Below are 27,276 nucleotides of genomic sequence, written 5' to 3'. Positions count from 1 at the left end.
CAACGACTTCCTGACTGCCTTCGATATCCTACACCCCTCTCAGTCTGGTTTCCGAGCTCAATATAGCACTGAGACTGTCCTGGTCACCCTCTTATCTAACTTTAAGCAAGAGCTATCCATTGGTCGGAAGGTTTTACTGCTTCAATTTGACATGTCTAGTGCCTTCGATATGGTGGACCATGAAATCTTGCTTCATCTGCTGGACTCTTTTGGTATAGGAGGTCCTGTCTTACACTGGTTCGCGGGCTTTTTAACCACAAGAACTTACCAGGTCTCAGTGAACTCGATTACTTCTGATCCGTGGAAGGCCTCCTGTGGGGTTCCGCAGGGCTCCCCACTTTCACCAGCCTTATTCAATATTATGTTGATGCCTTTAGCTGCTGCTTTTGCAAAACTGGACCTTAACCCTTTCATCTATGCTGACGATATTACAGTTTACATTCCCTTTCGCACCACCGTGTCAGAAATTGTTCACCTCATTGATGCCTGCTTCTCCACCTTAGAACATTGGGCTCAGGTCTTCTGTTTCAAATTAAACAAGGACAAAACACAGTGTCTCATCCTCTCGTCCATCTCCAGTAACTGACACGGTGCTCCCAGTATTGGGCTCTGTCCTTCCGATTGCCACAAGCCTGCGGCTTTTAGGAGTGCAACTGGACACACACCTCCAGCTGGACAATCATGTGCACTTGGTCACCAAAAAAATGTTTCATGCCATGTGGAGGCTTCAGCGTATCAGATACTTCCTTCCTAGAGATTTGTTCCGCACACTTGTCCACTGGCTTGTCCTCTCCCACTTGGACTATTGCAGCGGAATTTACGCGGGCTGCCAGGCCTCCCTGTTGAAAAAGTTCCAAACAGTTCAGAACACTGCTGCGAGACTCATCCTGAGAGAGCAACGCTTTGCACATGCTGAACCCTTAAGGTTCAAATTACACTGGCTGCCTTTAAACTCTGTTCCTTGACCCATAAAATTATCTATGGGTTTGCCCCGGAGTATATGCACCCCTTGATCGACCTCCCGCCCAGGAATGCCAACCCTGCTGCTCGTTCCTTCCTCCACCTTCACTTCCCAAACTGTAAGGGTGTCAAGTACAAGAGGATCTTCGCCTCGTCTTTCCGCTATTGGAGTCCTAAGCACTGGAATTCTCTCCTGTAACACCTTAAAACTCAAGCGGACCATGCCCTCTTCAAGAAGTTGTTGAAGACCTACTTCTTTGCCAAGACCTACTCCTCACTTTATACCGCTGCTTGATGCACCCTCCCTGGCTCCTACCCTGCTAGTTCACCCTGTTAGATGCTTCTCCCCCTGCATACTCCTTGTATATTCTTCTACATTTTTCTATTCTGTATTTTATTTAATGTTTGTAAGCCACATTGTGCCTGCATGAGTGGGAAAATGTGGGATATAAGTGAACAATAAATAAATAAAATAAATGCCAAGCCAGAGGGGATACCTTGTCCCCTTTTGACTTAAGTCTGAGACTGGGAATAGGTGAGCTCAAAAGAGAAGTGGGTTACTAAAATCATCATTTGCCATGGCACTGTTTTGTACAGTGTCTACCTTCTCTCTGCATGATGTTCATCCTGTATGCCATGGATATGCAAACTAGGGGGTAAAAAATATCTGCAGTGCTAGCTGCAGCAAGATTTTTGAAGAAAAACTTGGTGGAGACTTTCCCTTTGAATATCGGATCACAAGCCTCTGGATTTCCTGTGAGGCTATGGGCTTTCTGAAGATTGTCTTGATAATCACTCCTATACTGAGACAATATGTTGCTTTCTTACTAGATATATAATGCATTTCAATTTTACTGAGGATTCAATACTTAGGGCAGAGCTTACCAACCTGTGGTCATGACTTGAGTGGGTGCTCCATAGGAGGTCATTGTCCTGCATTAACCGGAGTCGTGCTTTCAGCAGCCGAGGTCTCGATCACAGAAAGATTGGTGAGTTCTGAGTTTAGGGTATTACAGAGAGTGTAAAAATAGAAGTTATTTAATTGGACACACATATATAACCCCTTCAGTCTGCTCATATTTTATTTAGCTGTGATTACTGTTCAGATTCTGGATATTCAGCCTGTTTTCTAAACTTCTTTTTTTTTCTTTTCTTTTTTTTTTTCAGCCTTCATCTCCTAAAAAGTAAATTGCAGATGTGTTCTTTTTCACTGGCAGGTGACTTTGGAGAGATCAGAAACTGAGATCAGACAGAGGTATAATAACCAGATTGAAAAACTAGAACGAGAGGTCACCCATCTGAAGAAAAAACTAGAAAATGAAGTGGAGCAGAAGCATTTACTTGGCAAAAATCAAGATGTGAGTACTGCAAAGTCCTAGTGCACACCCTAGGACTTTGGATTTAATGTTATGCCGTGCTTCAGTTCAATTAAATCGCGATTAAAGGGGTTGTATTTACTTATTTCCCACTGAGGCTCCTTGTGACTCTATGCAAGTCACTTAACCCCCCCACCAATTGTCCCAGGTACAAAATAAATACCTGTACATAATATGTAAACTGCTTTGATTGTAACCACAGAAAATGGGTATATCAAATCCCATCCCTCTTCGCTTCCCTAAAGGACTAATAATCACCCTCTATCCCACCCCCATTTCCAAGATCTCTCGCTTTCTCTTCCTTCTCTCACTTTCCTCTTTTCTCACATCCATTATCTCTCTTTCCTGGGGTCCATTCTCTCTCGTCTCTTCCTTCCTTCCTTCCTTCCTCCCTCCCTCCCTCCCCTCTACCCCCATGAGCAGTGACACAAACTTTGTGATGAGTGGCACCAAGCTGTTCTTGTGTCTTCTGGATCTCACTGCCTTGGTCATAGCTTCCCCAGTGGCTCCTCCACTTCAGCTTGCGATTCTGCAGCTCACTCCCCTTCCCCCACCCGGGGTTCACATTTTCCACCATTCTCAATCCCCTTTTGCCGATCTTTCTTAAAGGTGTTCTTCTGTTTGTCCCTGGAAGTGGTAGCATTGTACGTATGATGGCCTGTTGTCTGCCCCGAAGCTTTCCCTCTGGCCTTTCCTGCCGCCTCTGACATCACTTCTTTTTTTTTCTGCGCGGGTGGGCTGGGTCAGAGGGTAGCTTTGGACCAGGCTGCAGGCAACATATGTGCAATACTGCTGCTGGCAAGGATCAACAAAAGACCACCTTTAAGGTAGACTGGTGCAGGGGTGGGTGGTGTTGAAACATGAATGGGAGGAAAGATGTTGGATTGTGCCAAGAACAGGGGTTAGTAGTGGAAGAGAGTAGAAGAGATGTTTGAAACAGACAGGATACACAATGTGGCAAATTTTTAAAATTGCAATTAATGATTAGTATATTAATCTCCGTTAACTGCGGTTAAAATGCAGATCTTCTATCTAGAAATATCTGTGCGTAAAATGTTATAGAACAGACACACACAAACACCAATTGGGACTTTATGTTTGTGGTTCATTGTTGATTCTACCCAGTCGAAGCTCAGTTGAAGCTAGGCAGCCTGTCAGTCAGATCTAGCTGCGTGACCTGCCAACCACAGACCTTTTCAATCCCTAATTTTACCCCCATTAGACAAACAGTTCTGTCTTCTTTTCTCTGTCTTCCTTTCTCTTCTTGCATTTATGCTTAAATTGTAGCCAACTGGTACCAAGCTGGTTGACTTCATGGGTTGTAGTGACATTAGATTATGTTTGTACCATCTCTTCCTTTTTGGCAACTAAGGATCCCCATGTCTGAAAAAAATCTGCAGTGTAGATCAGGGGATATTACTGTTCATGCAGTCCGTTTATGATCGACAGATTTAAAGGCCTATTCTCTTGCCCTATAAAGCCCAAAGGGTACTTATTTCTGGAGCAAGAATGACATTGCATGTTGTATAAAAATATAGGACATTCAGGTGGGCTTATGTAGATTCTCCTTTATAATTGTAAGATATGGAAAGTTCTTCACCATTGTGACTAGTATGGGAGAGAGATTGCTGAAAGATTCTGGGTTGTTTTGTTCCCTTCCATCTCTCTTGCTTCAAAGAACAAATATCTTCCGGGGTTTTTAAATTAACCTTATATCCTGAAAGCTTCATTCAGATTTGGCTGATTCATATTTTATCCATGCTTTTGAGTTGCTGAAAATAAATTACTTATACTTTGGATAATTAGAATTTAATTTAATGTAAACATTAATTTCCATATGCCATCAGACCAGTCAAGACACATGAGTTTCACTCCTTTACTGTCAGATGAAGGTGGCGAACACAAGCTTTTGGAACCTTCCTTTCCTTATTGTCCACCAGTATTGGCTAGGCATCTGTGTAGCTCCAGAATTGATCGCAGGGGAAGCTTCTGTTTGGTGAGGGCTTAGAGAAGTTATTGAAAGAAGGGGAATTCCCTATAGGGACTGGGAGGATCCAATGACGTTAGGTCTTATGACAAGAAGAGCTTCTATCCATGATCTCACAGGCGCTAAAGCTAAGGAGTATTGTGGAAGAGCCGACGGAGTCATAGACTCCAGGAGATCTTATTTTGGAGGACGCATATAACAGAGTGGGAGATTCCCAGAAGCCAGCCTCTGCATGGGAGAGCCATGGGAAAATGTACCTTTTGTCTCCCGACATGAAGGAAAGGCTGAGGGTGCCAAAAGTGAATATTCTGGTAAGAAAGAAGACCACAATTAGAGTATTACACTCAAGGATACTTGAGAGTGGAAGACACAGACTCTGCTGAAATGGGCATTTCCATTACGTAGCTTCCCACTATTCCAGAACCTGTGGGATAGTTGTGTCCATCAACCAGCAGGTGGAGATGAGAAATGAAAACTGAGCTGAGACATGTCTCTTCGCATGCAGTCCCCTTCTCAGTATTTTCTGTCTTGAGCAGGTGGATGAACCACTTTTCAGCCTCTGGTTCTGAGTGATTTGCTCCTGGTCCAGTCGATCAACTGGTCCCCAGTTGAGCTTTGCGGATGGCTTGAGTCTGCAGAGTCATATTGAGAGGTCTTCAGATCCCTGGCTGTGGTGCCCTGCGAATTTACTTATTCTGTTCCTTTCACCTCTACATTGTTTCCTGTTCCTATTTCACCTCTCTTTTTCCAACACAACAACCTTAAAAAAGAAGGATCGAGGTTTGCTGTAGAATGTGGGACAGGCTCAGAACTGATACTCTTTCTCATCTGTTTAAGACCTGTGGAAACTGTGATCTTGGGGGGGGGGGACAGCCAGCAGTAGTAAGTCTGACTAAAGTTTGACTCGGAACCGCTTGGAGGACTGCAAGTTCTATTTGGTGCGGGGAGCAAATCATATCTCACCGCTTGGGACACGAGCTGTGCTGGTGATAGGGTGAATGATGACTCCTGTGGAGGTAGGGGTTGCAGCCTGCGTTATGTCTTTGGCTGTCATGACACATTGACTACTCTGGTTGCAACATTGGGCAGTGGATGCGGTGTCAGTCACGTCTAATTAAACTGCCTTTTCAGGGCAAGTGGCTATTTGGAGACGATATCAGTACCTTGATGAAAGAAATGGTGGAAACTAAGACACAACGGTTGCCAGAGGATAAGTTGAAAGCCTCTGGTCATCCATCTTCAGGAGGTTCTCAATCCCAAGACAGCAGACGGTACTGACCTGGTCATCAGCAATATGGTCAGTAGTCCTGCTTTTAGGCATTCCAAACTTCCTTTCAATCTTCCTCTGTCAGCTAGAGCTACCAATGCCTCTTGAGCTTCGCAGTGATGCAAGGCCTGCCCACTTTTCTCTTCCTTCGGTGGGAGTACATCTTCAGGAGTTGTGGGAGGAGTGGACCAAAATCACATCAGAACAGTGGGTTCTGGATATTGGTACAGGTTACAAGTTGGAGTTCTCCTGTCTGGTTGCTTCCCTTTTCTTGCAGTCTCTTTGTCAAATGGGAACCAAGGCGGTCGAGGTTCAGGCCACTGTAGATTTATTGCTGGTGCACCAGGCCATTGTTCCAGTTCCCCAGGCTGATCAATGACAAGGCAGGTACTCTGTCTACGTCATTATCCCAAAGAAGGAAAACATCTACGTCTGGTCTTATGTTTCAAAGGTTTAAACAGTTGCCTCAGGGTGTCTCACTTTTGCATGGAGACACTAAGAGCAGTCATGGCCTCAGTTCAAGAGGAAGAATTTCTCACTGCCCTTGATCTCAAGGAGGCGTACTTGCATATACCCTTACAGCCGCCATATCAGAGGTTTCTACATTTTGCGGTGATGGGCTTTCACTTTCAGTTGGAGCTTTGCCCTTCAGTCTCACCATGGCTTCAAGAATTTATTTATTTATTTATTGCATTTGTGCCCCACATTATCCCACCTATTTGCAGGCTCAATGTGGCTTACAGAGTGTTGTTATGACATAGTCATGACAGGATCTTAGATACAATCAGTAGTAAGCAGGAGATGTATGAGGGATTAGAGAAGTAAGTGTTAGGGTGGTGTAAGATGTGTATTTTAATACTTGGGTGGGTTGGATGGTGAATTGAGTCATTAATGTTTACCATGGTTATGGAAGTGGTGGCAGCCTTCCTTTTGCTCCAGGGAATCAGTGTTCACCTATTTCTTGACAATTAGATCATTCATGTGTTGTCCTATTCAGACAGCATGGCAACGACAGACAAAGTTGTCCTTGTTCTGTATTGTTGGGTTGAGTGATCAATTTTGAGAAGAGCAGACTAACGCCATTTCACATGCTGGAGTATCTGGGCATTCTATTTGATACAGCATGGGAGAGGATCTTTCTCTCAGAGCGCAGGTGGTCAAAGCTGGTTCAACAGGTTCATCTTCTACTCAGTCAAGGCAGGCCCAGGGTTTGGTACTATGTCCAGGTTTTGGAGTCAAGGACCGCAGTGCTGGAAGAGATGCCATCGGCAAGGGCTCTTATGCAGCCATTATAGGAATCTCAGCTGCTGGTCTCCAGTGTCAAAGAAGTATGACCTTCATCTTCCTTGGACCCTGATTGTCAGTATACCGTAGTGGTGGTTGTCCAGGAATTTGATCGACAGTGCTCCCTTTCTCATAACACTGCGGGAGATTGTGGCATCAAGTCAGATTGAGGAACTCATTGCAAGTTCCATCTGACACAGGGAACCTGGATGGAGTAGGAATCTCAGTGGTTGATAAATCGCATGACGTTCAGGACAGTCAGAATGACTTATTCAACTTTGCTTCCTTTCTGTTGGGTGCCCTGGTTTGAGTTTTCTCCAGCAATCAGACGGCGGTTTCTTATATGGCAATGTGGGACCCGCAGCCATCTAATGGCAGTGGAGGCAGCTTCCCTCATGAGTTGAGTGGTCAAAAATCTTCTTTGCTTGTTGGCAGCTCACATTGCAGGACCTTTGAATGTGGAGGCAGACTTTCTCACAGGCACTTCTTGGACCTCGAAGAATGGGAACTATCCAGCCAAGGTTTTCAGCTGATATTGACCAATGGGGTCCTCCTCTTCGGGACTTGATGGCAACGAAAAAGGATGTCAAAGTGCTCAAGTTCTTCAGTGATTGGAAAGAACTAGGCTTGGGGGATCTGCAGCCCTGGCCAGAGACATATCTACTGTGTCTTCCCTCCTTGGCCCATGGTAGGCCAAGTGTCAAAAAGGACTGCATTGCACCAAGGTTGAATAATTTTTATAGTTCCAGATTGGCCACAGAGGCTGTCGTACATGGACCTGATTTGACTGCTCGACCGGGGATCTACTCCAACTTCCTCAAGTACATCTTTCTTGATGTCAGGTCCAGTGCTTATGGAGGATCTGTGCCCCTTTGGTCTTAAGGGCTCAGTTGAGACAAAAAGGTTTTTCTAACTTGGTCATTGCTACCTTGCTTCAGGCTGGGAAATGCTCTACATCTATGACGTATGCAAGGGTGTGGAGGACATTTGAGGGCTGGTGTTCTGAACGCGGACGTTCTCCCTTCTCTGCTTAGATCGTTCACATCCTAGTTTCTCTCCAGGCAGGTCTTCAGAAAGGATTGGCATTGGGTTCTCTAAAAGTTCAGGCTGTGACTTTAGCCAAATTACAGAAGACCTCTCTTGTGGATGACCCTGATATCATTTGATTTTTGTGGGAAGTGGGCTGCTTGCAGCCTTCATTTCGTATGCCATATCAAGAGTGGAACCTTAATTTAGTCCTTTGGGCTCTTCAAAAGCCTCCTTTTGAGCCACTCCGGAAGGCCACTTTGAAAGATCTTGCTCTAAAGATGGTGTTCTTGGTGGCTGTTGCATCGGCATGTAGAGTTTTGGATCTTCAGTCATTCTTGTCGGGATCCCATTCTTCACCTTTTGGAGTCGGGGGATGGGGTGTCTCCCTGTGCTTAGTTCCTTTTTCTTCAGAATGTGGTATTGGCATTTTGTCTCAACCAATTTGTGGAGCTTTTGTCCTTTTGCAGAGAGGGTGAAGAGGCTCAGTATTCTTCCTTGAAGCTTCTCGATGTACACAGCGTCCCCATTAGATATCAAAGTCACGAATAAGTTTCGCAAATCAGACAGACTGTGTGCTTTTTGGTAAACCGAGACCGTGGCCTTATAGCTTCCAAGCTCACAGTTACTAGATGGCTGAAGGAAACTATCGTATCAGCTTATTTGCTTGTGAGGAAACAGGCTTCTCAGGCCTTGCAGGCTTAATCTATGAGACTTACAGCGACATTCTAGGAGGAGACTACCTTACTTTCTCGGCAGATAATTTGTAAGGTAGTGACATAATCGACACAACATACCTTTGCCAAGCACTACAGCATGGACGTTGTGGCACACTTGGAAGCCAGTTTTGGGGCTTTGGTCCTCAGGGTGGTGGCACTAGGATCCCACCCACTCTAGAGATTGCTTTTGTACATCCCACAGGTTCTGGAATAGTGAGAAACTAAATAATGAAAGGAGAAATTAGGTCTTACCTGATAATTTTTTTTTTTTACATTAGTCCTTCCCGTTATTCCAGAGGCCTGCCTAAGGTTTTTGAGATGGTGGTGCAAAGTAATGGGTCAAATAATGACACTCACCTTGCATGGTGCTTCCTGTTTATCTCTTGTTTTCTACAAGTTTTGCAGAGATAAGAGGTCCACACATGTTTGTTTTTCTGGTTTGTGTTAGGTTAGTGAATTGTTTAAGGTGGTTGTGCTTATTCTGAGTTTCTCCTTACTGCTTCTGTACGTAAATACTGAGGAGCTGAACTGGATGCCAAGAAAGATGTGTCAACTCAGTTTTCAGTTGTCTATTTCCACCTGCTGGCTGATGGGCACAACTATCCCACAGGTTCTCCGAGGACAAGCAGGCTGCTTGTTCTCACGACTGGGTTGACGTCCGCGGCAGCCCCCACCAACCGGAAGAAGCTTCGCGGGACGGTCGGCACGCAGGCCACGCCCACCGCGCATGCGCGGCCGCCTTCCCGCCCGTGCGCGACCGCTCCCGCCAGTTACTTTTTTCCCGCGACTGAGAGAGTGGTGCGTTTGCCTCTCTCTCTGTTCAGCCGCCGGATTTTCGACCGCGTTTACGCGGATCGTCGCTTGGACCGTTCGGTTCCCTCTGTTTTTTGTTTGTATTGTTTTAAAAAAAAAAAAAAAAAAATTTCTTTTTGCGCGTGTGGAGCACGCGCTCCCCCTTTTCCCTCGCTTTCTAGCGGGGACGCCACGTTGCGGCCTAGTGGCCGCTCGGTCGGTTGATTTTTTCGTGGTGTGATTTTAGCCACCATTGCCGACTTTGACTTCGCCGACGCGATTTTTCCGTCGATGTCCTCGAAGGTCCCGAGTGGATTTAAAAAGTGTGGTCGCTGCGGCCGGCCGATCTCGCAGACCGACACCCACGCTTGGTGCCTCCAGTGCCTCGGGCCGGAGCACAATCTCAAGTCGTGCGCTTTGTGTCTCGGTCTCCGGAAACGGACTCAGGTTGCGAGGCAAGTTCTGCGGGACCGTCTTTTTGGAACTTGCGCCGGCCCCTCGACGTCGACCTCGACGGCATCGGTATCGAAGGCCGGTTCTTCGGTACCGGTATCGATGCCCGAGACATCGGCACCGATGGCAGCGACCCCAGGAGAACAGGTCCCGTTGGCCCGCCGGTCCGCCGGTGAGAGTGGGGTTGAGAGGCCGCGTGGGCAGTCGGCCCCGGTCACTCCCTCAACTCGTGAGCCACGGGACCGAACCCTGTCGGACCCGGTACCTCGAGACCGAGGGGGATCGACCTCCTCCTCCTCCATGCCCTCCGGCACCGGTGACGTGCACCGGAAAAAAGATAAGAAGCGCCGTCACCGGGAGCCCTCGGTGCACCCTGAAGAGGAGTCGACGCCGAAGCGTCATCGCAGAGAGGAGAGATCTCCGTCGGTGGTGGAGGTACCGACGCGTCGGGGTTCCGGCACCTCGGTGCCGTCTCCTGGCCCCCAGCAGCTTCTGGCACCGACACCCTTACCGGCCCCACCGCCTTTCCCGGCAGCGGGCCTGGACGAGTGCCTCAGAGCCATCCTTCCGGGGATCCTGGAAGGGCTGATGCGCCAGGCTGTGCCGGCGTCGGGGGTGCTTGCGCCCCCGGCGAGCTCTAGCCCGGCGCCGGGGCTGTCGACACCGCCGCCGCTTGCGGTGCCGGTCTCGACCGCCACGCAGGTGGAGTCCCCGTCGACGTCGATGGAGGGAGCTCCGTCCCCGCCGGCGCGGGAGTCCACCGCTCGACGACACCGAGACCTTGGTGCCTCGACGTCGAGCCGGGCCCGGTACCGGACTCAGCTACATGAGCTAATGTCCGATACCGAGGATGAGGACTCGTGGGGGGAAGAGGAGGACCCGAGATATTTCTCCTCAGAGGAGTCTACGGGCCTTCCTTCGGACCCCACGCCGTCACCGGAGAGGAAGCTCTCACCTCCTGAGAGTCTCTCCTTTGCCTCCTTTGTGCGGGATATGTCTATAAGCATTCCCTTTCCCGTGGTCTCTGTGGAAGAGCCGAGGGCCGAGATGCTCGAGGTCCTCGACTATCCATCACCACCTAGAGAGTCCTCCACGGTACCGCTGCACAATGTCCTGAAGGAGACGCTGCTTCGGAACTGGGTGCGACCACTAACTAACCCCACCATTCCCAAGAAAGCAGAGTCCCAGTACAGGATCCACTCTGACCCAGAGCTCATGCGGCCCCAGTTGCCCCATGACTCAGCGGTCGTGGATTCTGCTCTCAAGAGGGCACGGAGTTCGAGGGATACCGCCTCGGCGCCCCCGGGGCGGGAGTCTCGCACTCTGGACTCATTTGGGAGGAAGGCCTACCAATCCTCCATGCTCGTGACCCGCATCCAATCTTACCTGCTCTATATGAGCATCCACATGCGGACCAATGTGCAACAGCTGGCGGACCTGGTCGATAAGCTCCCGCCGGAGCAGTCCAGGCCTTATCAGGAGGTGGTCAGGCAGCTGAAGGCGTGCAGAAAGTTCCTGTCCAGGGGGATTTTTGACACCTGTGACGTGGCATCTCGTGCTGCGGCCCAAGGTATAGTGATGCGCAGGCTCTCATGGCTGCGTGCCTCTGACCTGGACAACCGCACCCAGCAGAGACTGGCTGACGTCCCTTGCCGGGGGGATAATATTTTTGGCGAGAAGGTCGAGCAGATGGTTGACCAACTGCATCAGCGGGAAACCGCTCTCGACAAGCTCTCCCACCGGGCGCCTTCAGCACCCGCCCCCGCGGGCGGGCGTTTTTTCCCGGGCTCGGCAGGCTGCACCCTATTCTTTTGCGAAGCGTAGGTACAACCAGCCGGCCCGAAGGCCTCGTCAGGCACAGGGACAGCCCCAGCGCGCTCGTTCCCGTCAACAGCGTGCGCCTAAGCAGCCCCCTGCGCCTCCACAGCAAAAGCCGGGGACGGGCTTTTGACTGGATCCATGGGAACATAGCCGCCCTACAAGTGTCCGTACCGGACGACCTGCCGGTCGGAGGGAGGTTAAAATTCTTTCACCAAAGGTGGCCTCTCATAACCTCCGACCAGTGGGTTCTCCAAATAGTGCGGTACGGATACGCCCTGAATTTGGCCTCCCTGCCTCCAAATTGTCCCCCGGGAGCTCAGTCTTTCAGCTCCCATCACAAGCAGGTACTTGCAGAGGAACTCTCCGCCCTTCTCAGCGCCAATGCGGTCGAGCCCGTACCGCCCGGGCAGGAAGGGCAGGGATTCTATTCCAGGTACTTCCTTGTGGAAAAGAAAACAGGGGGGATGCGTCCCATCCTAGACCTGAGAGGCCTGAACAAATTCCTGGTCAAAGAAAAGTTCAGGATGCTTTCCTTGGGCACCCTTCTGCCAATGATTCAGAAAAACGATTGGCTATGTTCCCTGGATTTAAAGGACGCATACACTCACATCCCGATACTGCCAGCTCACAGACAGTATCTCAGATTCCGCCTGGGCGCACGGCACTTTCAGTATTGTGTGCTGCCCTTTGGGCTCGCCTCTGCCCCACGAGTGTTTACAAAGTGCCTCGTGGTGGTAGCGGCCTACCTACGCAAGCTGGGAGTGCACGTGTTCCCATATCTCGACGATTGGCAGGTGAAGAACACCTCGGAGGCCGGAGCCCTCCGGTCCATGCAGTGCACTATTCAACTTCTGGAGCTGCTGGGGTTTGTGATAAATTACCCAAAGTCCCATCTCCAGCCAACTCAGTCTCTGGAATTCATAGGAGCGCTGCTGAATTCCCAGACGGCTCAGGCCTACCTTCCCGAAGCGAGGGCCACCAATCTCTTGGCCCTGGCTTCGCAGACCAGAGCGTCTCAGCAGATCACAGCTCGGCAGATGTTGAGACTTCTGGGTCATATGGCCTCCACAGTTCATGTGACTCCCATGGCTCGTCTTCACATGAGATCTGCTCAATGGACCCTAGCTTCCCAGTGGTTCCAAGCCACCGGGAATCTAGAGGATGTCATCCGCCTCTCCACCAGTTGCCGCACTTCACTGCTCTGGTGGACCATACGGACCAATTTGACCCTGGGACGTCCATTCCTAATTCCGCAGCCCACGAAAGTGCTGACGACGGATGCATCTCGCCTGGGGTGGGGAGCCCATGTCGATGGGCTTCTCACCCAGGGTCTGTGGTCCCTCCAGGAAAAGGATCTGCAGATCAACCTCCTGGAGCTCCGAGCGATCTGGAACGCACTGAAGGCTTTCAGAGATCGGCTGTCCTGCCAAATTATCCAAATTCGGACAGACAATCAGGTTGCAATGTATTACGTCAACAAGCAGGGGGGCACCGGATCTCGCCCCCTGTGTCAGGAAGCCGTCGGTATGTGGCGTTGGGCGTGTCGGTTCGGCATGCTTCTCCAAGCCACGTACCTGGCAGGCGTAAACAACAGTCTGGCCGACAGACTGAGCAGAGTCATGCAACCGCACGAGTGGTCGCTCCATTCCAGAGTGGTACGCAAGATCTTCCGAGAGTGGGGCACCCCCTCGGTGGATCTTTTCGCCTCTCAGACCAACCACAAGCTGCCTCTGTTCTGTTCCAGACTTCAGACACACGGCAGGCTAGCGTCAGATGCCTTTCTCCTTCATTGGGGGACCGGCCTCCTGTATGCTTATCCTCCCATACCTTTGGTGGGGAAGACCTTACTGAAGCTCAAGCAAGACTGCGGCACCATGATTCTGATAGCGCCCTTTTGGCCCCGTCAGATCTGGTTCCCTCTTCTTCTGGAGTTGTCCTCAGAAGAACCGTGGAGATTGGAGTGTTTTCCGACTCTCATTTCGCAGAACGACGGAGCGTTGCTGCACCCCAACCTTCAATCCCTGGCTCTCACGGCCTGGATGTTGAGGGCGTAGACTTCGCTGCGTTGGGTCTGTCTGAGGGTGTCTCCCGGGTCTTGCTTGCCTCTAGGAAGGATTCCACTAAAAAGAGTTACTTTTTCAAGTGGAGGAGGTTTGTCGTTTGGTGTGAGAGCAAGGCCCTAGAACCTCGTTCTTGCCCTGCACAGAACCTGCTTGAATACCTTCTGCACTTATCAGAGTCTGGCCTCAAGACCAACTCAGTAAGGAATCACCTTAGTGCGATTAGTGCTTACCATTATCGTGTGGAAGGTAAAGCCATCTCTGGAGAGCCTTTAGTCGTTCGATTCATGAGAGGCTTGCTTTTGTCAAAGCCCCCTATCAAGCCTCCTACTGTGTCATGGGATCTCAACGTCGTCCTCACCCAGCTGATGAAACCTCCTTTTGAGCCACTGAATACCTGCCATCTGAAGTACTTGACCTGGAAGGTCATTTTCTTGGTGGCAGTTACTTCAGCTCGTAGGGTCAGTGAGCTTCAAGCCCTAGTAGCTCATGCTCCATATACTAAATTTCATCACAACAGAGTAGTGCTCCGCACTCACCCAAAGTTCCTGCCGAAGGTGGTGTCGGAGTTCCATCTTAACCAGTCAATTGTCTTGCCAACATTCTTCCCCAGGCCGCATACCCGCCCTGCTGAACGTCAGTTGCACACATTGGACTGCAAGAGAGCATTGGCCTTCTACTTGGAGCGGACACAGCCCAACAGACAGTCCGCCCAATTGTTTATTTCTTTCGACCCTAACAGGCTAGGGGTCGCTGTCGGGAAACGCACCATCTCCAATTGGCTAGCAGATTGCATTTCCTTCACTTACGCCCAGGCTGGGCTGACTCTTGAGGGTCATGTCACGGCTCATAGTGTCAGAGCCATGGCAGCGTCGGTGGCCCACTTGAAGTCAGCCACTATTGAAGAGATCTGCAAGGCTGCGACGTGGTCATCTGTCCACACATTCACATCTCATTACTGCCTCCAGCAGGATACCCGACGCGACAGTCGGTTCGGGCAGTCGGTGTTGCAGAATCTGTTTGGGGTGTAAATCCAACTCCACCCTCCAGGACCCGAATTTATTCTGGTCAGGCTGCACTCTCAGTTAGTTGTTCTTCGTAGGTCAATTTCTGTTGTACCCTCGCCGTTGCGAGGTTCAATTGACCTGGGTTATTGTTTTGAGTGAGCCTGAGAGCTAGGGATACCCCAGTCGTGAGAACAAGCAGCCTGCTTGTCCTCGGAGAAAGGGTATGATACATACCTGTAGCAGTTGTTCTCCGAGGACAGCAGGCTGATTGTTCTCACCTACCCTCCCTCCTCCCCTTTGGAGTTGTGTGTTTTATATTTTATTGCTTGTCATTCAACTGGCGGGAGCGGTCGCGCACGGGCGGGAAGGCGGCCGCGCATGCGCGGTGGGCGTGGCCTGCGTGCCGACCGTCCCGCGAAGCTTCTTCCGGTTGGTGGGGGCTGCCGCGGACGTCAACCCAGTCGTGAGAACAATCAGCCTGCTGTCCTCGGAGAACAACTGCTACAGGTATGTATCATACCCTTTCTGGAACAGTGGGAAGGACTAATGGAAAGAAAATGATCAGGTAACACCTAATTGTTTCTTAAATTTCTCTATTTGCTAGGAGAGACTCCACTACAAAAATTTATATCCCCACCACTATATTTTTCCCAGCGACAAATGGAATTTCTTATCCATAAAGTTTCCACATTCTATTTTGTACCAAGCAGGACATTTATCCTGTTGGACTCATTGTCACCATTAACATATAATGCCAACGCTCCACCAATTTGATCTCCCCCATCATTGCAATATAATCTGTATCCTGGTATCATGTTTGGGATGTGCATTTGTTTGAAATCCCATGTCAAGGACATAACCCATTTTAAAATGTAATTCTGAAGTGAAAAAAGAATACAACTCAATTTTGTGGGGGGGGGGGGGGGGGGTTCATTTGTCACCAATAGTACACATTTTATGGAATGAGTAGGTGCTCTTCCATAAGAATGTGCACTCCTCCCGGAGAGCACACATCGCCCGCAAAGCCCATCCAACATGAGGCCCACTGATAGCCGGCCAGACTTCAGCTTATATCTTTTAGAGCAGGGCTTCTCTACCCAGTCCTCGGGACACTCCAAACCAGTCAGGTTTTTAGGACACCCACAATGAATATGCATGAGATAAATTTTGCATGCGCTACCTGCATTGTATATAGATATATCTCACGCATATTCATTGGTGGGTGTCCTAAAAACCTGATTGGCATGGTGTGTCCTGAACACTGGGTTAAGAACACCTGCTTTAGAAGGCACATTGACCAGAATTGTACACTGTAGTCCAAATGTCTTACCAAAGACTTATAGGCGACAATATCATCTCCTTACTCCTCTTGGAAATTCGCTTTCTGTATTTGTAAATTCACAGTGAATTATAATTTAAATTACCCTGGTTTCTTCTGAAACTTTTGTTGATGTTTGTAGTTGTTATCCTAGGTAAAGATGCTGATTTTCCTGGGTTTTATGCTAATGAGAGCTTTCTGAAAGGCTTATTTCATAGTGATGAAATTGTTACTGTGTGTTAGGACTTTGTTTTGATAAGTAGATGGGTTCATAGATCTCACATTCACAGAGTACATAGGTTCATAGATCTCACATTCACTGCAACCTGAGCAATTTTTCTCCCTTTTGCTGATGTAAAGAAAATTGGACTCTGCAAAATAATTTTAATACTTGGAAATAGACCATATAAGAAATTCTTCCATTTCTGTCAGGGAGAAAAATATAAGATGCTAAAAATCATGTACAACTGGGGAGACCTGTTGGAGAAGAGTTCTTCTCTTTGTATTTTTCCTGATACCCGTTCTTTGGTTATACGTGCAGTTTTTTTTCCATACAGATTCGACTCATAGAAACCAAAAAACAGTATGATTCTGAAGTTAATATTCACCTTAAGACAAAGGAGCTGCTGAAGAATTCTCAGAAAGAGATTTTTGCATTAAAGCAACAGCTCAGAAACACAGAAGCCCAGCTAGCAATTCGTACATCACAGCAAGCTCTTGGCGAAGGTAAGCTAAAAGGATTTTTCTGCTAGATGAAAAACATACAAATCCTCTTTTCTTTTGATGGTTTCTTCCTTTCTGATTCTCTCTGAGAAGCCTTCATGTTTTCTCTCTGATCTTTTCTGCCTTTCTTGTTCTAAATATCTGGCCGAGACTTATATTGCCAAGAAATGACTGTGTCTTGGTGGGATCTCCACTGAAGCACAAGAAAAGGTTTGAGCTGAGCAGACTTAGGTGTTAGATTTTCTGTTTGTCTTGTAAGATCATAGAAGAAAATGTCATGTTCTGAAGAGAGACCTACCACTGGAGGAGGTAGAAGCAGCACTTCAAATTCTGGGCATACGCAGACTGACGGAGGGTAGTGATAAGAAAGAGGTTGAAAGTTCAAGTGAAAGGCACAGGGGACAGGGAACCTTTCATTGGGCTGAATATGGGCAGGCCTCGACAAATTTGTATGCAGTCTAGCAGCCAGCCCAAATCCTTAGGAGCCAGCAACTGAGGTCTATCTCGCTTTTCCTTCCCCACCCTTCCAATACTATTTGCAGTGAAATTTTTTTGGGGGAGGGGGCAAAGGAGGGGAGAAGGGGCATGAATTGTTTTTTTTGTTACATTTGTACCCCGTGCTTTCCCACTCATGGCAGGCTCAATGCGGCTTACATGGGGCAATGGAGGGTTAAGTGACTAGCCCAGAGTCACAAGGAGTTGCCTGTGCCTGAAGTGGGAATCGAACTCAGTTCCCCAGGACCAAAGTCCACCACCCTCACCACTAGGCCACTCCTCCACTCCAATTCCTTTCCAGATCAGCAGTAGCTCTTGTAGAAAATGATTTACTAAGGCTCTTTTCTATTCTGTGTCTGTGAGCAAAGAAACTGCAGTAAATCAGTTCCAGAAACCAGCAGTCTCCCTTCCCAAAGTATGCCGTCAGCTGTGTGACAGCACTGCCTTAGCAGGTGAAACATATCACCATGTCCTGGGTTTCTGCCAGCCCCTTTTTCTCTCATACCCTCTCCCTGATTTCAGCCATGTCTGATACCAACTTTGGCAGTTGTATGTTCCAAAACTAACCTTTTTAAATCACTAAATAGGAAATAAAATTATTGTTCTACCTTTGCTGTTTGGTCATTTGATTTTTTTTTTATTGGTCCCATCTCTGGTTTCTACTATCCTCTGTCTTGCCAGGGTCTTCTCTCCATATCCATCTTCCCTTCTTTGTCCCTTTCCCTATCCTGCCCAACGTCTCCATTCTATATTCCAACCCCCCCTTCGCTCATTCAGCATCACTCCTATCCCCCCATGTACAACATCACCCTTTTCCTTGAGCATAGGTTCCCTTCTGTGTCCCTACCCCCCTTAGGTCAGCAACACCCTTCTGTGTCCCTGTCCCCATGTCCAGCATCACCCTTTTCCCTGACCATAGGCTTCTCCCATGTTCAGTATTTCCCTTCTGTTTCCCTAACCCCCCCCCCCCCCCCCCCCCCCAGGTTCAGCATTGGTCCTCTGTGTCCCTATACCCTCTCTATCTAGCTTTGACCTTCTATGTCCCTATCCCTATGCCGCTCCATGCCATCTATTTCCCTTGTGATCCTATCCCTCTCCATGTCCAGCTCCTCCTTTCTCTCTACCCTCCCTGACCAACATGGCCCAGCATTTCCTATTCTTCCCACATGGTCCTCTGTCTCTCCTCTCCACCCTTCACCCTGTGTTCAGCATCTCTCTCTTATCTTCTCTCCATCCCATAACAGGACAGTGTGTGTGACTTTCTCTTTCCAATACCTAGTGCAGCATGTGTCCCTACTTCTGTGAGACTAGCATCTCCCCCCCCCCCTCTCTTCCTTCCATCTCCCACTGACCACAGTCGCACATCTCTCCCCACTATGGTATCTCCTCCCCTCTCTCTCTCGGTACCCCTTGGGTAGTTTGGTATCTCCCCCTCTCTGCCCAGTCGCATCCTGGTAGTTCATCATAATCCCACTGGGTAGCTGGGCCCCTCCTCCCTCTGCATGTCCAACAACTCTTCTACCCCCCACCCCCCCCCCCCCCCCCCCCCCCGCGAATCCAGCAGTCCTACATCACCCTCCCCCCCCTCACACATACACCTCACAGCACTTGAGACCAATGGTCCATCTAGCCCAGTATCTTGTTTACAACAGTGGCCAATCAAGGTCACAAATGCCTGGCAGAAAACCAATTAGTAGCAACATTCTATGCTACCAATCCCTGGGCAAGCAGTGGCTTCCCCCATGTCCATCTGTCAGGTTCTCAGGTTCAGAGCCCGCTGGGCCGGGCTCTGGAGCAAACGTGAGCCCTTGGGCTGCTGACGAGGAGCGACAGCAGCAGGCAAAACCCACCAACCAACGCTGGTCAAGCACACCGACACCGGCAGGGACTGCAGGCACCACCCAGCGAGCCGGAACACACGGACTGGAATTCCCCGGACTGGAGGACACAGGACTGGAACACTGGACTGGAGCACACCGGACTGATCCACACAGCTTCACCTGCACTTAGCTACTAAGCCCCCCAGGAGTTGAGCTCCTGGGTTTGAGTAGCCGGCAGGACTTACTGGACGACACAGGGACCAGGACTAGAACAGGCTGTAGCTGAAGTGCGCCTAACTCCTAAACTGACCAAAAGTGTTCCTAAGCCCGGCACCAACCAAAGAGCTCCTAAGCCCTCCACTAACAGCAGTGCTCTTAACAGAAACTAACAGGGGTGCCCCTACGCCCTACACTAACAGAAGTGCAGGGAAGCCACAAGGGAAAAGGAAGGGAAGACAAACGCCAGACCTAACACTGGTGCTTCCTAAGCACCAAGCTGCAGCAGCTAAACATGGGTTCTCACCCCGGTGCTTCCTAAGCACTCAGCTACAGCAGCTAAACACAGGACACGAGGAAAAGCGGGGAAGACACAAGGAAACAAGCAGGAAAGCCAAATCCCCAAACAACAAAAGGTGCTTCCTAAGCACTTACTAACAAGGGTGCTCCCAGCACCAAGCTCCAGCACTGCACTAACAGCAGTGCTACTCACCGTAACAAAAGGGAAAGCAGAGGAGCCAAAGGGAAAAACAGGGAAGTCAAACACACAAGTCACAAGTGCACACTGCACTAAACTAACCTGGACCTAAAGCAAGTAGCCAGAAGCAAACGTTGCGAAGGCCCTGAAGGAAAGAACACCACTTCCTTATCAAGGCCTTCCCAGATGATGTCACTCTCCCTAGAGCCAGGCAGAACACATTGAAACCCCGAGAGGCCCAACCCACATCAATGCAGCACCGAGAAGCTCTTGAAGCCAGTACACCCAGGGAGAGGTAGAGCAACTCAGTCCACACCCACAGCCGCAGTGAAGTGAGGCAATTAGCCCCATGCTGGCAGCAGCCGGCACAGAGAGAGAGAGAGAGCTAGCTTAAACAGGACAGAAAAACAGAAACCAGCTAAGAAGCTGACCCCCAGGAAAGAGGTAAGTTTGAGAGGGATTCTGACCCCAATCATAACACCATCTCAATAACAGACTATGGACTTTTCCTCCAGGAACTTGTCTAAACCTTTTTTTTAAACCCAGATAACGCTAACAGCTGTTACCACATCCTCTGGCAGCAAGTTTCAGAGCTTAACTATTCTTTGAATGGAAAAATATTTCCTCTTATTTGTTTTTAAAGTATTTCCATGTAATTTCATAGAGTGTCCCTTGGTCTTTGTACTTTTTGAAAGAGAGAAAAATCGATTCATTTTACCCGTTCTACACCACTCAGAATTTTATAGCCCTCGATCATATCCCTCCTCAGGCGTATCTTTTCCAAGCTGAAGAGCCCTAACCTCTTTAGCCTTTCCTCATACGGGAGGAGTTCCATCCCTTTTATCATTTTGGTCGCTCTTCTTTGAACCTTTTCTAGTTCCGCTTTATCTCTTTTGATATACTATGACCAGAACTGAACGCAGTACTCAAGGTGAGGTCGCACCATGGAGCGATACATAGGCATTATAATATTGGTCTTATTTTGCATCCCTTTCCTAATAATTCCTAGCATCCTTTTTACTTTTTTGGCTTCCGCCGCACACTGGGCAGAAAATTTCAGTGTATTGTCTACAGTGACACCTTAGATCTTTTTCTTGAGTGCAGACTCCTAAGGTGGACCCTGGCATCAGGTACCTATTATTTGGATTATTCTTGCCAATGTGCATCTCTTTGAGTTTCTCCACATTATATTTCATCTGCCATTTGGATGCCCAGTCTTCCTGTAATTTTTCACAATCCGTAAGTGTTTTGACAATTTTTGAATAGTTTTGTGTCATCTGCATATTTAACCACCTCATTCGTCGTTCTGATTTCCAGATCATTTATTGATATGTTAAATAACACCGTTCCCAGTACATATGCCTACAGCACTCCACTATTCACTCTCCTCCACTGAGAAAAATGGCCATTTAACCCTACCCTCTGTTTTCTCTCAATAATCAATTCCTAATCCACTGATATAAAACAATTTTTTAAAAATCCCTGGTTTCTATTGGCACCCTCCTCCCCTTACTCAAATTAATAAATTTCCTGGTGCCTAATGGCATCCTTCACCCACCCAACCCTTTTGTCGGCCCCTTTCCCGGTTGTACCTCAAAAGAAGTAAGAGTGATGCCCATCTGTTCCTGTCTCCAGTGCCACAATCCGGGAAAATAGCACCTGACCCTGCCTAGGTACAATCCCAGATGGCACTGCATGGGGTTAGGCACCACCATTTTCTATGATGGCAGTGCCAGAGGCAGGAGCTAGTAGGCATTGCTCTTGCCTCTTTTAAGGTATGACTTAAATGGTGGTCAGATGAACCTGAGAGAGAATAAGTGGGGGATGCCACTAGATGCTAAGGATTTTTTTTTTTAGTCGAGGGGAAGAGGGATCATGTTGAGTGGGGGTGCAGCTAGTATGCCTTGTAGCGCTATAGAAATGATAAATTGTAGTAGTAGTAGAATGGGGGGGGTCGAGTCAGGGTGAGATGAGGGTGAATCATCTTCGGTGGGCAGAGAGAAGGAGGGGTCATATTGTGTCCACCAGGTGAGTGGGTGCTGCTAGACACCACAAAAAGACAGTATATAAAAAAATTTTTATAAACATACCAGGGCTTAGGTGTTAGGGAGGGAGAGGGGGACTAATGTAAATACCAGCAGCTTGTGTGACTTTCTGCTTGCGCACTGACAGGATTGGTGGCATTTTACAATGCACTGCAGATTACTGTAGTGATTTTAACGCTCTTCCAGGAATAGTAAATTCCGTCTGTATGTGGCACTGCCAATGAGTATTCAGATATGGTATTCAACATATGGTTGCATTTGCTAAAGTGTAGAGTTGTACAGGAATGCCATGCCAAGGCTTCAAACATTGCTGTTAAAATGCAGTAAGTAGCACTTACCTAGCAATCCTTCTCTTGTAGGTCTACAGAATGTCTGTGGGGAAAGTGTCTAGGTAGTTGATCAGATATCCTACTCATAGAAACTTTTGCACAAACCCTCAGACATGCAGATGATCAGTCTTCCAGTGATGATTCCAATCTATTGCAACACTAAACAGAGTGTGGAAATATTACAAAATAGAATTACAGGTTAAGACCACATGTGTTTTTTTTCTCTCTCTCTACCAGAACAATCTACCGCTAATGGGGAGAATGTAGAAGAACTAAAAACTCGGCTAAGGCAGGCGGAAGAACAGGTTATTGATCTGAAGGAGAGACTGAAGACCAGCAGCAGCAACGTGGAACAGTACAAAGCAGTGGTGCTCAGTCTGGAGGAGTCTCTCAACAAAGAAAAACAGGTGGGTCAGCCAGAATTAGAAGAAATAAAGCTCTAAAGAGTTACAAACATAGTTCAGCTGTCATAAACTTGAGATTTTAGTAATCTCACAGATGTTAAACATTGACTTATAAAAGTAATATGATGAACTGAAGGAGGAAGAAATAAGAACTACTCGGGGCTTCTTGTGTTTTGAGGGTTACACTCAGGAGGAAGTTCTTTGGTTCCACAGACCTTTGAGATTATGCTCTGTATTGTCACTCTTCTGTTTGTGTGCAAAGAAATTGCAAAGGGATTAGGATGAGCCACTGAAAAGTAAAACAAAAGATTTTATTTTCAGAGCATATGCATGTGTTTTTTTTATAGCAGTTCTCAAACTTTTTGATTTCTGCACGTTTCACAAATTTGAGTTGTCTGCCTCAGTATCACAATAATTCAAACTTCCCAGCAAATCATATTTCAGTGTGATAGCTGGAGTTGCCATTTAGTTATCAAAAAACAGATCATATGTACATAGGCTAGATGCTGACGCTACTGAATTTAAAGAAATTGTATTAACATTCTGTAACTTGATTTATACAGAAGTGACATTTTTCTTTCAGAGTTCAGAAACATTGAAAACAGTGTTCTATGCAAGTCCTGATATGGTCAACAAGAAGAGATGTTAAAAATAAAACAAACTTGTACTGCTTTGAATGGTTAAAGACCATTGTATTTTTGTATTTCAGATAGAGTGGATTATTTTTAAGATGAATAGCACTCACCCTTTACCTCATTTTAAAGCTTTGAAAAAGTTTAGCCTTTTTTATTCTATTTTCTTGAAAAGGTAACTGAGGAGGCCAGGACCACCATAGAAATCCGTCTGAAGGATTCTGCAGAGTATCAGGCTCAACTAGAAAAGAAACTGATGGAGTCTGAGAAAGAGAAACAGGAACTCCAGGATGAGAAGCACAAAGCTGTGGGCAATATGGAGGAGCAGGTAGGGTGGGTTTATACATTACACATTGAAGATGTCTGGTTAGTCTTTAAGCATAATAATTTTGTTATTAGTATAAGTATCTGTCAAAATTCAGAACTCTCTCTTCAACATTATATACATGCCTACTCATGCCCATGCGTAGACACCCTTACTTTGCACTGAGTGAAAATATTAATCTGATTTTGTTTTTAAATGTACCACTTAATAACTTTATGGTGTGTCCTCTAGTTTTTTATTCTCCTTATTGTACGTTGAGCGAAAATATTTCTCCAATTTTGTTTTTAAAGGTACCACATAATAACTTCATGGTTTGTCCTCTAGTTTTTGTACTATTTGAAAAAGTAAACATATTAATTCACATTTACTCATTCCACTGCACTGAGGATTATATAGACCTCTATCATATCTCCAGTCAGCCCTCTAGACTGAAGAGCTCCATGTAGAGGCAAAACGTTTTTTTGGATTAGTTGACCTCAAGAACTAAAGCTATACCGAATGTTTGTTTTCAGACTAGTTTGTCCCCAAATAGTACACCAAATACATTATTTGTATTTGGCCAAATCTAAAACTGAATATAAATAATAAAAACGCTGTAAAAAGTGAATATCAATGGCTATCGTTTCACCAGTAGCCTTATACATCCACCCTAGAAGCTGTCTATCCCACTGCTTTTTCTTTGACATAAAATCACTTAAGATCAATTAACTTTCTAGGTTTTTGCAATTTTCACCAGAATGCTTTTATGTTTGTCATCATGCTTGTTCTTTAAATTATTATTTAAAGCAGAGGTTGTAAAGATTATCAACTGGCTTACACTGTGAAAAATCAGTGTCTTGCACACAGTGCATATAGCTTTGCTTGACCTTTGTCCTTTAGTGTAAAGTACTTTGTATGTCCATTTTCTTTTTTTAGCATTCCTATAACATACAAAAGCCTAAATTACACAATTTAAAATAGCTAAATTTAAGCCTAAATTACACCATTTAAAATAGCTAAATTTATGTAAGATATAAAAACTGATAATATATGAATGTTCATTTTGTAACACAAAGGTCGAACCGGAAATAATAAACTGTAAAGGAAAGTTCAGATCAGCCCAGCATGGAGAAACTTGTATGATTATTTCTCTGTTGTTGAAAATGTCGGCTTTAAAAAGCCACATCCGTTCTACAGCCCAGCTACAAAGTGTCATCAGGGATATATTTTTCAAAAAAGATGATCCCTTCAGTGTATGAACGGATTAAGGTAAATGTGTAAAATGTCATTGATAAAGCTAAATTGATTTTTGGACTGATTCTTGGACTCCTGAAAACACAACTGAATCCTTTGTGTTAACACCCACTGGATCAACAATAAGTTCCAGCAACAGTTTGCGGTTATGCATTGTGATCATTTTTATGGAAGCTACACAGGAGCTCGCCTAACTGAAGTTCTGTCAGAAATGCTGGCAATTGGAATATTCTGAAAAACCAAATTATGTTGTCTTACAAGTTAGTTGGGGCTAACATATAAAAGCTCTGAGAGATGCAAAGATACATAGCATGAGTTGCTTTGCTCACAAACTCCAATTATGTATTCATGATTTTTTAAACTTCATCTTACCACAACAGCACAATGTATTTGTTCACACCGGAAACAGCAAATGTCATTCCGGCACTATGTAAGCCATATTGAGCCTGCAAATAGGTGGGAAAATGTTGGATACAAATGTAACAAATAAATAAAATTAATGTTATAGAAGTTTGGGAGAATAAAGTTAAGAAAATTAGTTGGACATTTTAAACATTTCATCTAACTGAAATATCTCATCTACGTGCTATTTAATGAGAACTGGATCTGCATCAGCTTCTGGCCAATGATATGACTAGAATGGAACTTGGCATATTACATGGTGTAATGTTAAAGCAAAGGAGGACTATATTGCTTTGTTTCTGAAGTAAATGATAAGGGACTAGTGCGACAGGCTAATAGGGAAAGCTGTAATACTGTGGTGAGCATGGGGTGGATCTGCTCAGTATTACTGCAGTAATGGTGGTAAAGATCATGGTTTGCAGTGGGGAGTATTTAAAGCAGTAATACCTCCAAAACAGCACACGGATTTGGAAGAACAGCAGCTTAAACTTGGAAAATTATGAGAATGTTTCGTCATTTTGGCAGAGCAAGGAGCTAGTTTGGCCTAAACTAAGTTATCCTGCAAAGCATCTTTTATCTGTTCCAACAACCAGTACCTCATCTGAAGTGACATTTTTTCATTCACTGGACTTAACCATGGACAACCAAAGAACACAGCTGAAGCCTGTAACAGTTGATGGACTCTTATTTTTGTATAGACTTGTCCAATAAAAAAGTTATCATCTTATTTTCTTTTCCATGTTTTGTTTTGTTTTATTTCTATTGATTACCTTTAAAAGTCACCAAAGTCGCTATGCCCACATTAGCCCTCTCCTTAAGTCACTTCACTGGCTCCCTATCCGTTTCCGTATTCTATTCAAACTTCTCCTATTGACCTATAAGTGCATTCACTCTGCCGCTCCCCAGTACCTCTCCACTCTTGTCTCCCCCTACGTTCCCCCTCGAGTGCTCCATTCTGTTGATAAATCTCTCTTGTCTGTCCCTTTCTCCTCTATTGGTACATAAGTACATAAGTAGTGCCATACTGGGAAAGACCAAAGGTCCATCTAGCCCAGCATCCTGTCACCGACAGTGGCCAATCCAGGTCAAGGGCACCTGGCACGCTCCCCAAACGTAAAAACATTCCAGACAAGTTATACCTAAAAATGCGGAATTTTTCCAAGTCCATTTAATAGCGGTCTATGGACTTGTCCTTTAGGAATCTATCTAACCCCTTTTTAAACTCCGTCAAGCTAACCGCCCGTACCACGTTCTCCGGCAACGAATTCCAGAGTCTAATTACACGTTGGGTGAAGAAAAATTTTCTCCGATTCGTTTTAAATTTACCACACTGTAGCTTCAACTCATGCCCTCTAGTCCTAGTATTTTTGGATAGCGTGAACAGTCGCTTCACATCCACCCGATCCATTCCACTCATTATTTTATACACTTCTATCATATCTCCCCTCAGCCGTCTCTTCTCCAAGCTGAAAAGCCCTAGCCTTCTCAGCCTCTCTTCGTAGGAAAGACACCGTTCCTTTTATCTCGCTGCACCTCATTCCTGGAATAGACTACCCGAGCCTGTACGTCTAGCCCCGTCTTTAGCCGTTTTCAAGTCCAAACTCAAAACTCACCTCTTTACCACTGCTTTTGACTCCTAACTCACTTACCCTGTCCTTTGTCCTTACCTCTTTATTCCCTTACCCTTAATTGTTCTGTCTGTTTACCTGTCTTATCTAGATTGTAAGCTCTTTGAGCAGGGACTGTCTTCTGTGTATGGTGTACAGCGCTGAGTATGCCTTGTAGTGCTATAGAAATGAAAAGTAGATAGATAAAAGTGGACTAACACAGCTACCACACCTCTCTATATAGACTTGGAAATGGTGAGCTATATAATCAGTTTTTTTTCTTCAAGCTATGTGCGACTTATTTCTATGTTTAAATTAGTGGGGATAGGGACTATTTTCATTACCTTGTCCCACTATAAGGAGCAAAACATTCAGCAATGGACCTTGATGAACAGTTTATTTATTTATTCATGACATTTATACCCCACAATAGCCCGAAATAGATTCAAGTTCAGTGTGGCTTACAAACAATAAAGTGAATAAAACACAATAATGTA

The 27,276-nt window shown here is 46.5% G+C and overlaps 1 protein-coding gene across 5 annotated transcripts in view; it reads left to right on the top strand.

Annotated features, from left to right (window-relative positions):
• Positions 1 to 27,276, top strand: part of TPR (translocated promoter region, nuclear basket protein) — a 247,582-nt gene that overhangs the window by 121,612 nt on the left and 98,694 nt on the right. For all 5 annotated transcript variants that reach the window (XM_030205416.1, XM_030205413.1, XM_030205412.1 and 2 more), the window contains exons 20-23: positions 2,178 to 2,318; positions 16,628 to 16,796; positions 22,414 to 22,583; positions 23,388 to 23,540. In XM_030205416.1, coding sequence (XP_030061276.1) covers positions 2,178 to 2,318; positions 16,628 to 16,796; positions 22,414 to 22,583; positions 23,388 to 23,540 — 633 coding nt within the window. The remainder of the gene's footprint in view (positions 1 to 2,177; positions 2,319 to 16,627; positions 16,797 to 22,413; positions 22,584 to 23,387; positions 23,541 to 27,276) is intronic.

This window comes from Microcaecilia unicolor, chromosome 6, assembly GCF_901765095.1.
Source record: "Microcaecilia unicolor chromosome 6, aMicUni1.1, whole genome shotgun sequence".
Classification (NCBI taxonomy): domain Eukaryota; kingdom Metazoa; phylum Chordata; class Amphibia; order Gymnophiona; family Siphonopidae; genus Microcaecilia; species Microcaecilia unicolor.
The sequence above is the reverse complement of the archived record's forward strand: the minus strand, read 5'-3'. Positions and strand labels throughout refer to the sequence as shown.